The sequence below is a fragment of the Micromesistius poutassou genome (genome assembly GCF_964030765.1).
Source record: "Micromesistius poutassou genome assembly, chromosome: 9".
Taxonomy (NCBI): Eukaryota; Metazoa; Chordata; class Actinopteri; order Gadiformes; family Gadidae; genus Micromesistius; species Micromesistius poutassou.
The window spans coordinates 3,963,501-3,976,127 of record NC_140279.1 but is presented as its reverse complement, the minus strand read 5'-3'; the positions used below and the strand labels follow the sequence as shown (position 1 = coordinate 3,976,127).

The window sequence follows — 12,627 nt, the reverse complement described above, 5'->3', positions numbered from 1 at the left end:
CAATTTATAATCAACAAAGGCACGTTTTAAAAGTGATGTCATTATATAAATAATGAAATTGTATGAAATAAATATGCCCCTCCCCTGTACATGTTTCTGTCTCTCATGCTCTACGTGAGAGATGTTTGCTACACTTTCCCTTATCCCTCTCCCGCTTTATTACCATCAGTCTTTCGCTCAATCTCCCTTTCTATCCTTCTCTCCCCTTCTTTTCAACTCTCCCACTCTCTTTATCCTCATCTCCCCATCTTTCTCTCCCTCTCTCCCCATTTAACTCTCTCCCGTCTCTCTCTCCCTCACTCCCCCGTCTCTCTCTCCCTCTCCCCTTCACTATTTCCCTCTCCCCCACCTCTCTCACTCTCTCTTGATCTCTCCCCCTCTCCCTCCCATCTCCTTCTCGCCCGTCTATCTTCCCCCCCCCCTCCCCCCCCCTCCCCCATCTCTCTATCTCTCCATCCCTCCCCCTCCCCCACTCTCCCCAGCTGACAGCTGTGCGGGCCCCTGGACGCGGCCCCCTTTGGCCCCGGCCCGCTCAGTGGGACGGCGGAGGCAGCGGTGGCCCCAGCGGCCGGTGCTTCTAACTGCCGCAGTCGGATTCCTCTTTGATGAAGCACGCGCACGGCGTGCCAAGAACAGCAAGTGGCACGGCCGAGATGTAAATCAAATCCCCCCCCCCCCCCCCGCACTCCCTCTCTCGCCCCCTTCACCGATGGGCCGAGGTCTGCAGCTAGGAGCCGTCGTCGCCGCTGCAGACGTCTGAAAATGCAGTGAGTAATGCTCTCTCGGCGGACATGTGGTGAGCCGTGGCATGCCACCGCCGGCGCTAACATGAGTGGGAGTGGGAACGGAGCGTGGAGGGAACCGAGACTGAGGGAGAGAGACACTCAGAGAGAGAGAGAGAGAGAGACAGAGAGAGAGAGCGAGAGAGAGAGAGAGAGAGAGAGAGAGAGCGAGAGAGAGAGAGAGAGAGAGCGCCTGTAGGTCTCTCTTTATATCTGTAAGTGAGTGGTAAAACAATCAGATCTTTTTCACATGACCGGGAGGAATCCAGCTTGTGAGTGGATCTCAAGGCAAAGCTCGGGGCTAAAAATACTTTTTCTGATGACATCTCCGAGCCAAGGCTTTTTCCCCTTGTTCAGACCGAGGCCCACAGCACATTTCCTCTGGTATTCCAGAGGTATTTCGACACTCACTGAAACCAGATCGTATTTTTGTTATGTTGGAGCATTTGAATTCACTGGCAGATGATGGTGGCTCTCGAAATTCAGAATGCCTTTTTGTTCCAAAGGCATGCAGACACGGGTACCGTATACTTGCTGTATACTGACAGGGAACATGTGGTTTTGCTGACAAACACTAAAGACTGAAGGAGACCACAGCCCGCCACACTGACGATAGTTTCGAACAAAAAACTGTGATAGAGATGCATAGCGATGCATATACGCATTATGTTTGTGCATGTCTCTGTGTCAAAATTCCATAGAGAGTATGTGTGTGTTCAGTGTGTGTGGGTGTTAGTAGGGTTGTACAAATGTGTGTTTTGTGTGTGTTTGTCTGACACATGCCTATAGTAAGCATACACCCAAACTTCAGAGCCCCCTTTGAGTGTCAACGATGCGTCACCACGGCTGCCCCATAAATTTGCGTCCCTTGCGCACTTTGAAGCAAACCCGAGGCGATGATGCAACGTGCTTATCTCTGCCTCCCACTCGTCCCCTGGTTCCCATTGAGTGTTCCCAGCCAGATTCAACTGAGGTGATTCAGCCCAGCAGCTGCCAAACCAGGGGTGATCTGTCCCTTTCTCTCCCTCTCTCTCTGTCCCACTCTTTCCCTCTATTTTCTCCCTTCATCTCTCACTTACTCACTCTTTCTGTCGCTCTGTCTCTTTTTTATCCTCTGTCTCTCATCTTTTCACATCCTCTTTTGCTATCTCCCTCACTCTATGCTTCTCTCCGTAGTCCTCTAAATCCTTTCCTCACCTTTATCCTCATCTATCTTCACTCTTGTCTGTCCCTCACTTTCCTCCCTCTCCTTCTCTCTCCCTCCCTCTCTTTGATGGAAGCTTTCTCATTCCATTACACACAGAGTTCCCCTCCCCCCTTTCAACCCAGATTGAGGTTTACAGGAATAGCACTAGAATTGCTTGCTCATTAGGTTGTTTTTTTCCCCCTCTCTATAATATGAATCAACGGAACATGCTGCTAGCATTACAAACCCTCCTCCTCCACCCAACACAACACCCGTTCTGGGACAGCACCCACACATTGAACCGTGCCTTACCCATGACATCATTTGAGTCAGACAAGCAAAGCATGAGCTCCGACCTCATGGGAATAGGGTTAGGGGGGGTGACGTAGCGCTAAGTCAATGCTGAGACATGGCAAAATTTGCAGAAGAGCCCCAAAAACGCAGATATACGCTTGTGGTTGTTCTTTTAAGTGAGGAACAGTCATACTGGAGGAGAGTCGTCACTGCAGGGTGGGGGGGAGGTAGCAGACTGGGGGGGGGGGGGGGTATGGGAGGTATGGGAAAGGGGGAGATACAGACAAAGAGCAAGGAAAAGAGAGAGAGATACACAGACAAAGAGAGAGGAAAGCGAGAGAGGGAGAGAGAAAGAGAGAGAGAGAAAGAAAGAGAGGGACAGACAAATCAAGGAAAAGGGAGAGAGAGACTGAGCCAGATGACAAAACCTGTTTGTTATGAAAAGCATTCAGTTAAATCAGTTGTTTCCTGTTATAAATCTATCTTGATGACATTAAGATTAGAATTTCACTTTGTTCAAATAAGCCAAGAACATAGAAATGTACTTCCTTTATGCCTATAATGTTTACAAAAAAAGACAAAATTAATGAAGTTGCCAAAAAATATTGATGAATAATTAATTTATGTTTAGATTGGAATGTAAAAAAATAAACCATGTGTGCACCTGAAACAATTCTGGTCTTTATTTTCAATTCACTGTATCAAAATACCAACAAAATTGACTACAAACTTCAAATATGAATTTCTTCTAGCTCTCCATTTTCATCTATCCTAGTCTCATGAAAACAACATTTCGAGAAATATTATTAAGAGTAAGGAATAATACATAAGTAATAAATAACAAATCCAATGTCTACTTTAGCATACGTGTGCCTGTAAGAGTTCAGTGCGCACACGCACAGAACCAACAGCCAAGGCCTAGTCACATGTCGTTAGGGGTGACTGTGATACAGTAGTGTGTGAAAGCAGGCTGTGATAATGATTTACTCATAGTAGTCATGCTCCCCCAGCAGTCTGATAGTCTGACTCCCATTACCGCTACTTGGAAACACACAGGTAACCCAGGAATTCAACATGAGTGCCTTCATACCACAGCAAAATGTTAGGGTTGTGTGCATGTGTGTGTGTGTGTGTGTTTGTATGTGTGTGTGTGTGTGTGTGTGTGTGTGTGTGTGTGTGTGTGCATGCAAGTGTGCGTATACTGTATATGTTGGTCAAACATCAAAATACTAGCACGGCTGTTGTTTTTCTGGGTATGTAAATTCCAAAAGACGTACATCCACGTAGCATGGCATGGAAGCCATTTGCAATGCGTAGTGTTGACGTTGTGGCTCTTTATTTTTTTTGGGACACCAAAATGAACAGGAAACAGCCATCGCCATGTTGACACTACGTTAGCCAACAGGACCGACTCCAAAGTCTATTACTCAACCCAACGTTTATCTGACTGAGTGTGGGATTCCAGCACACTCCTCTAATTTTAACATTTTCCCTCCAATGGGCAACAGCAGCCTGTGCCAGACGCAACTTTAGGAAGGTATCAGATGATGCGAGTTTGCGCTTATTCAAACATTTCTGTATCAAGTCGGCAGAGTCTCCATGCAAGCTAAATATTTTCTTTGCTAGTGGGCAGAGATATTATTAGCATAATAGACTGATGATCGAACTGTGTTTTCGCTGAAGTTAGACACAAGACTACATATAAACCAGTACATTAAGCGGTGAAAACAGCTGTAACATTTCTTACTTTTCTTGTACTTATATAGCTACTATACTATACTATAATACTATACTATTCTTGTATTTATAGTTATACTTGTACTCATATAAATACTAAATACTATAAATACTTTATGCTCATAGTTGTACTTATACTTCTAATTGTACTTGTTTGCCACTCATACTTCTTATTATACTCATTAATAAATATACTCAATATTCCCATGTATGTAGTTCTAATTCTACTATATGATTTGTATTTGTACTTCAGATACTTCAGATGATCGATGGGACTTTATTGTTCTATTAATCCAAACGGTAAAATGGGGGAGCCGTCAAGCGTTCCTCGCTCCTGCAGCCTATATCAGCATCACTCATTCTCCCTTCCAGCTCACCACATGTCTGACTGAGGCATGACGTCACTGCCTTTCAACACTCACCCTGGTTCACATCACTCATCAGCCAATTAACAGCCAGGCAAATGAATCCTCACCTAGACAGTTTCCTACACTGACTTCGCTAGTCTCCTCGGGCCCTTGACCTCCCTTCCTCGTGCACATCCTTGGTACTAATAACTTATTTCATCTCTTGTAAACCTTCTCTTGAATCACTCACACACGAACAGAGTCACTCGCTCACTCTCGCTTCCTCACACGGCTTCACAAGCTCGCTCACCCTCTTTTCAAACCACACTCGCTCAATTTTTCCCGACACAGCCACTCCTGAGATCATCACGCTGCAGATCGGCACACGACGCTGCTTGCTTACTCGAGTCCAGCCAAGAGGGGGGACCTCCAGCTAGCAGCATTAGCATGGAACACACATGGCAGTGGTTCTCAAGGTAACTTATGGACTGCTGAAAATGAAGCTTGTATGCAAATGGTTGTAAAATGTACACTGTAAATTGGCATGGTTTGCAACAGAGGATTTATCTTAGCTCAGCATGTTCAATGTTTTGCAATTGCAGGGTCAAGTGGAAGGTTGTGGTGTCATGTTTTGCCCTGCACCAAGCAAAACGTGTTATGATCAATATTGTCATAGGTTATATCTACAATGACTTATTATTGTCCATATATTCCTTTCAGATTGGGTCCTTGGAAAGTAAGGAGAATTCAATTTCAACAGTGGTATCCCCATACATAAGTGAATAATATCATGATTACCCTAAAACAAATTATGTAAGACAAATATTATACCCATCAAAATGTAGGCATTATTGTCAAACAGATGAATGTGATTATGATGTTACTTCAATTTATGATACAGATAATGACCATATCATGTTAATTAGATAAACAAAAAGGCACTGTATATATTGTTGCTTCAGATACACCGCACAACAAATTAGGAATTCCAATTCTATCTCTCCATCAATTAATGACAGAATGTGAATTACAAGGTCAACATTTTTTGTTAATGTATTTTTGGCAATAAAATATGAGCCTGTTTTTCTACAATGACAGTGTTTACACATTGTTTTGATTTACGCATCTTTGTTGTGAAACTGTTGCTAAACAATCTAGCCATGCCACGCTCTGATAAAGGGAGGGCTGTGAGTGACACAAACAAGATTAAATCAAATAAATTAAATATTAATTGACATCGACATCATTCCTCAAACACACACACTTACACACACACACATATTGCCTTGCCACAATTTACGGGGAGTCCAAGTTCAAAACGCCGCACAAGACAATGAGACAATTCATCGTGGGGTTTGGGGATGCTTGGGTGGAGGGGCTATAAGGCGTCGTATATTCCAAGAAAACACATGAACGCTGAACAGCACTCCAGCAGCCATATGGTTTGTGTTTAGAGGGGAAGAGAAGAAGAAGAGGAGGAGGAAGAGGAAGGAAAAGAAGAAGATGAGGAAGGAGGAAAAGAAGAAGAAGAAACAGAAACAATAATCAAATCTGTTGATTCTCGTGTTTCCATTTGGCAGACTGCTTATATGAGGGAACAGTAATTATACCTTACACACGTCCGATCACTGTGGCACCCATGTCTAAACAGGATGGAGGATGCATGAAGACAGAGAGGGTTACAGCATGCCTCCCTCTGTGGATATGTGCATGACAAATGTTTATCATGTGTGATCGTGGGATTTGCACTTTATTAATTAGCCAATACTGCCAGAATGCTGAAGCTACAAATCAAACATGAAAATATTAATTTATACAAACAAAAACGAATTTATGGGAAATGAGTGTATAATCATTTTAGATATGCCAGATTCTGATTTCAACATGTTCATAATTATATTGTTAATTTATTATGATGCAGATGTTTGTTTGAGGGGATCTCTCTGGGTTGTCTTAATAACACAGGAAGCTTCTCTGGCTGGTGCGGCCGTCTGCATCTTGACATGCATAGGAAATGCGCGGTCCCTTGGCAGTTGATCCCCATGTATCACCTCACATGTGCTACCCGGCGCTAACTTTGATTCTGGTAGTATTTATGAATCGGCCCCGGATCCAAGAAAAGCTCTGGCTCTAATTAAGGCGCCTAATCCACAACTGCAAACAGGATTCTGTCAACAGCAAATAGGCCTACAGTGCAACTGGATCAAAGACTGAAAATAAACAGAAAAAGATGCAGCCATATGGAACCAACATCGGCGTTATTTGTGAAATAGCACCGAGTTCACTTCAGTTCAATCAGAGCTGTTGTTCTTAATACCCCATGTGGTGCTTTTGTTTTACTTTTTTGGGAGGGATTTGCAATTCAAGCAAAAATAATCTTAAAGTTGTCAACCTTTCCTGCTATTTATGTGGTCCAGTGAAGTGCGAACATACAGCATGTTTGACAACAGCTGTTCGTGTCTCTTGTTTTGTTATGATCCAATTATTGGCACATGGCAATCAGTTGAACGACTTACAAACTGCTGTCCTTGATTTACGGTTATGGATCAACTTTGTTATAACACAACACATGTCTAATTGAGTCAATGGTATTTCATTGATTTTTTTTTTTTTGATGATTGTCGGGCTTACCTTGCTCCGGTGAGAGCGGGAAGCAGGCGCTGGAAACCTTAGCGATGAGCTGCGCTTTTTCTTGCGCTCCATAGCGATCTTCGTACGGCGCGCCGATCCTCTTTGAACCGTAGCAGTTCACGTGAGTCAAGGTGTGATGATTTCGACCTATCTGAGATCCAAAACCATCGTTTCCGGCGCGTCTGGCACACAGTTCTGTCTTACTGCTGTACATTGAAAGCGCAAAGCCCGTGAGATCAGTGAAGGCTGGGGGTTGACAGTGACTGACCATCCCGAGGAGCGCTGATGAGGAGTTCTGCATTGATTTACTCTGCCTTGTTTCTGTGCGCACACGTTGTTGGTCACATTACCTGCACACAGGACATACATAGGCCTATCATCAATGACAACGTGCCGTGACAGCACTTTAACGTTTTAACACATTGTAAAATTACGCACAACTTATCACACAAGGTCTTAAGGGAAACAAATATGTCGTTCATTAACTTACCGAATGAAAAAAGGCTGCATCACAACAACATTGAAGAAAATTGCACTAAGATGGTACAGCCTACATAAGTATATTTTCCGTCATGAAAGAAAAATGCATTTAATGGTTTCGGCCATAGCATCCTCTCGGTCCGGTGTTTAGTATCCCCCAGCATCCAGAATGCGCGTTGCCCTCCTGATTGACAACCGATAGATGCACTGTCCGGTTGGATCGGGAAGTGAAGCGAACTGGAGTCTTGGCTTGCCAATGAGCTACTGTCTCGATAGTGGGAGGACATCGATCGAAACGAAGTGCATCAGGGGCGAACAGTTGAGGAGCCCTGGGATGACGAAGACTCGCCAGAGCCTGTGCGTCAAGCCCTGGACCGCAGCCAAGGTGATTACAAGCCGAAATCAAAGTGGTGTCGGTGCATCGTAGACATGCCTCGAATCAGTGCGCATCGTAGGCTGCTCATAAACATATGTTAGAATTAAAGCAGGGTTTCCTGCGAAATAATAAGTGATGGTAAATGTGTGAGATTATAGGCGCAATAGTCTGCTATTAGCTAACCAAATAGGCTACAGTAAAAAAAATAATAATAACAAAAAAGGGCATAAATAAGGGATGGGCTGTTTCAGACCCAAATGCTAAATATTTGTACTATATGTAGCCTACTAATTGCTTATGTGCCTATTTATATAACCGAAAAGGCATTTTTACTGGTAGGCATATAAAGAAGGTCTAAAGAAGTCTAAATAAATTTGGCAAAATAATAAAAAATGCTTTAAGAAAAATACTTCAATATAATTTTATATTTTATATATTGTTTAAGAAAGAGTAATTGTTGTTAGGGTCAACATTATACCTGTTTACCTATTAAATTATTGCAATTCGGTTCATTAAAACTCATTGTGTAGAAAATCTAACACCAAACCAACCTTCAACGAACTTAACGTTAGGCCTACTTGTTAATTACATCATACATGTATAAGTGAGCCCAGATCAGCCCTTCATCTGGGCCTGAGGACCTGAGAGCTATGGGTGTAACCTTACCTGGCTGGGGACGCTTTTTACTTTTAAAATATCTCATGAAAGATATTTTGGGAGTAGCCTACTAACGTTAGCTCCACGGTGCGCCCACCTGCTATCATTTGAAACGCTGACCTTAATGACAAGCGCCAAAGCATAATTCTGCTTATTCTGGGTTTCAAAAGGCGTCAAGAACGCCTTTTAAAACCCAGAATAAGCAGAATTAGCCTATACGAGGTACCGAATATGCCTTTCTTGGATAAATCATTCAATAACGATTGTGTTTGACTAGCGGTCACTAACTAAAGTGTATAATTGGTAACAAGCAGCCAGGTATGAACTTCAACCGCGAGGAACTTGTTTCCTCACCGTGACCGGATAAGATGATCAGGTTGAGTAGAGCGCCATCTAGCGGAGCTAAGAGGCAAGCTTCGATATCTACCAACGCTGTTCAGAATAATAAGTTTAGGGTTGCGACTTGCTCACAGGAGATATGGTTGTATCGTTGAGAACAAGCCAGGCTAAATCGTGATGTTACTTTAATTAAATATGTTTTAAACGAAGACATATTTGGAGCTTTGTAAGATCGTATTTTTTAATTCCGCGCACACAAACTGTTAAACTGTTACGGTAAGAGATGGTATTGATAAAAACGGAGTAGGCTTCTAAAACAGAATAATACTATATTCATGTTGCGCTTTTGTGAGTGTCAAATACAGTTTTCAATGGTAATAGTCAAAATAGTATCAATTTTCATTTTTTATTTTTATGCGCGCATAATTTCAACATTACGGTAAAACCGTACAATAATAAACACTGGAGGGCTGGTCAAAGTTTTAGTAAAGTTTCGCGAGTGGGGTTAATAATCTCGAAGCTAATCTAGAACCTTGACTGTGGTGTTTTTTGTGCAAAGGTTCCCTGCCCTCACCTGAAAGAGAGAAAATGATTTTACAAAAACTGTGGATTTATCTCTCCCTGGGATGTCTTTTCTTTGGCGCGATTTTAAACGTTTTTGTCATTCGCGTTCTGTTTGTAGTTTGGCCAGCTCTGGCCAAAAAACGTTTGCTTAAAATGGGCGAGCAGTCCACCATGACCCAAAATCCCAAATTCAAGTTTGAAGATTGGGGTTATTCGTTTAAGTCGTTTTGTTTCCTCAAAACTGTATTCAATCACATTTGGCTCTCTCTTGGTCAAGAAGCTTTTGTGGGTTGGGAGGCACCAGACTCACAGGTTGTTACTTTGGAGGGCAAGACATCAACCATACTGAAGCACTTGAATGGTTAGTGACCTGATGCACTTATTCATTGATTGGTGTCTTGTCCAATTGCATTCTTAACGTACAACTTTATCTCTGCAGGGAACAGACCACTTGTTCTGAGTTTCGGAAGTTGTACCTGACCCCCATTTCTGTTCAAACTTGATGAGTTCAAGGAACTCGTCAAGGACTACAGAGATGTGGCGGACTTCTTAGTTGTCTACATCGCTGAAGCTCACTCGACTGGTAAGTACTGAATAAGCGATAGCCGAAATTAGTAGCTCTATAATTAGAATGTGTTGCCTATTTGATTTGGACTGTTGATGATAGAAGTAGATGCACTAACCACCCATTGCATATTATAAATAAATGTTGGTTATTATTAATTCTTCTGGTAATCATTGTGCTATGTACCTCCATCTCATGACATCGTTTTATTTTTATTATTTTATGTTATTTAGCTGAGCAGACACTATATAGTGACAGGGAATCCTGATATCTTCAGGTATCGGGATGGGGTTTAGGCATCTTGCTCAAGGACACCTACAAGTTAGGCTGTGGTATTCAACCCAGGCACCTTCAATGTGAATATATCCATATTGGATCCATATTCCCTCCTCAGACGGTTGGGCATTCGGTAACAACGTGGACATCAAGCGACACCAGACGCTGGGTGACAGGCTGGTGGCCGCCCAGACCCTGGTGGACCTAGAGCCAGGCTGCCTGGTGGTGGTGGACGACATGAGCGACGTCACCGCTTCCAAGTACGGCTCTCTCCCCGAGAGGCTGTATGTACTGCAGGCTGGCAAGGTGGTCTATAAGGTACGGGAGCTCTACCAATACAACAACCATCACCATGATGACAGGTCTTTAGGGAGATCTGCTGCTGCACCTTCCTGAAGGTTTTAAATAGGTTCAATTCATTGTTTGCCCTGTCTTTTGTTCTGTAGTTAGTTAGTTTTTTTTTTTTACTGTTTGGAGGTCACCATTATCTTATGGGCAATGAATGATGAGTTATGAGTTACATATAAATTAGGATTAGTCACGCAGCCACTCTCACTAGAGTGCGACGGCGTGACCTTTGATTGAGATGCTTGCGTCCGTAACAAAGTGCAGTGTAGGTCTGGCATGATGCCAGAAGCCTCGTCAATGAGCGTCTATGTTTGGACGCGGATCAATACAAACGGGGTGTACATAGGGAGACAAAGTGGCACGCGATGTCAGGAGTAGCCCGCCTCTCACTGAACTGAACCTGTTCTGCAAACGATTAAATGCAAACGTTTTTTTATGTCTGTCCTGTTTATCTTGAAAACTCAAAGCGGTAACATCTTTGTTAATACGTTGATGTGTGTGTTTGTGTTACCAGGGCGGTATAGGACCTTGGGGATATTCACCGTCTGAGGTGCGAACCTTCCTGGAGAAGATGAAATAGGCGTGTCACACACACACACACACACACACACACACACACTCTATTGGATGTGTTCAATGTTTTTATGAATGAAAACTATGGATCAAACCCCATGCGGTGTCTGTAGTCTGATGAATGTAAAAAAACGACACAGTCCAATCGGACCAGCTATTGATTTTATATCCGCTTGACTTTCTGCCACCACAACTCTAGTGATGACCTGTAATTTACCACCTTGTGATCGTTTTCTGTTAAGTCTCCAAGTAGGCTATTCATTCCATGCTTTTAAGTAAGACAGCTTTCTTTATGACGGTTATAGTGTAAACCTCTGGTGACTGTAATTTGATGGTTTTTGAAGTTTGTCTTGCCTTGAAAGTGAAGTGGAGCCTTTGGACTTGAGATTTTGGCTACAGCTCAATCCTATGCATGTTCACGGATAAAGTCATGACCTTCTGAAACACTTAATCAAATATAAAATATACCTTGTCAAAAGTTCATGATCAGCAACAGTCTGCTTGACTTTAATGTTTGGATGTGTGTTGTTTGCACGCCCTAATAAAGAACAGGGAGGACCTGCTGGTTCACAATCAGTTTCTTCTGAAATAAATAAATAAGGAGCAGCCTGATGTGGCTACAGGACATTCATAACATCCACTAAGTGGCTCTAAACTTGAAGGGCTGGTTTGGCTCGGATTCAGCCAGCCCACATCCTATACCAATCAGCCAATACTTCCATTTGAACATACCGGCCTGCCTGTGTAATTCTTAATGTTTGGCCAGATACCAAGCTCTTGCAAATCGCTTTGAACAGGTATATTGATTAGGATATATTGTCAAGTCATGTCTGAAACTGATAACAAATCTGATCAAGTTTTATGCTCTTATGTTGTTTCAATACATTCATGTTTATTCTCGGTCCTCCATAGACCACTAGAGGGCGATGAGAATACAAGCCAGAAAAAAACATTCAGTTGCGTAATGATGTTTTTTAAGTGTTTAAAGGCAACCTTGTGCCGTGTATCGTTCAGTATAACTGCCTAAAAATCTAAATTGATAATTTTTTAGGTTCTCTTGCCTTGGGACAAGCAGGTCAACGTTTGACAGCACCTTCATTATGTCTGAAAGATAATCTTTACTTTTCAATGACTGTTCCACCATCATGGAAGTTACATTGTGCCACTATAAATTCAAGCTGGGATACCTCTTCTATTAAGTTCCACAAATGTAGTTGCAATGTGATGTGCACGGCATCAACTGGCCCCATATATGAGGTGGATATGATGAGTTGGGGTCAACAGACACTATATCACTCAGTTTAATCCTGCCAGTGATTTTCCCTCTTATGAGCAGGCATTTATGGGCCGAGTCCATTGGCCTGGACCTGGGCTTGCACTGCTAGAACTACTTTGGTATGGAGCATTCAGTGACAGGAAACCATGGGCCGTACAGGAAGTGATGCTTAAGCACATAGGAAAACAAGCGCCAG

At 42.8% G+C, this 12,627-nt stretch overlaps 1 protein-coding gene across 1 annotated transcript; it reads left to right on the top strand.

Annotated features, from left to right (window-relative positions):
• Positions 1 to 9,348: 9,348 nt before the first annotated feature.
• Positions 9,349 to 11,905, top strand: dio1 (iodothyronine deiodinase 1). The gene is made up of 4 exons (XM_084473038.1): positions 9,349 to 9,754; positions 9,833 to 9,976; positions 10,353 to 10,552; positions 11,097 to 11,905. The coding sequence occupies exons 1-4, from the start codon at positions 9,418 to 9,420 to the stop codon at positions 11,160 to 11,162; spliced, it is 747 nt and encodes a 248-aa protein (XP_084329164.1). The 5' UTR covers positions 9,349 to 9,417; the 3' UTR covers positions 11,163 to 11,905.
• Positions 11,906 to 12,627: the final 722 nt, after the last annotated feature.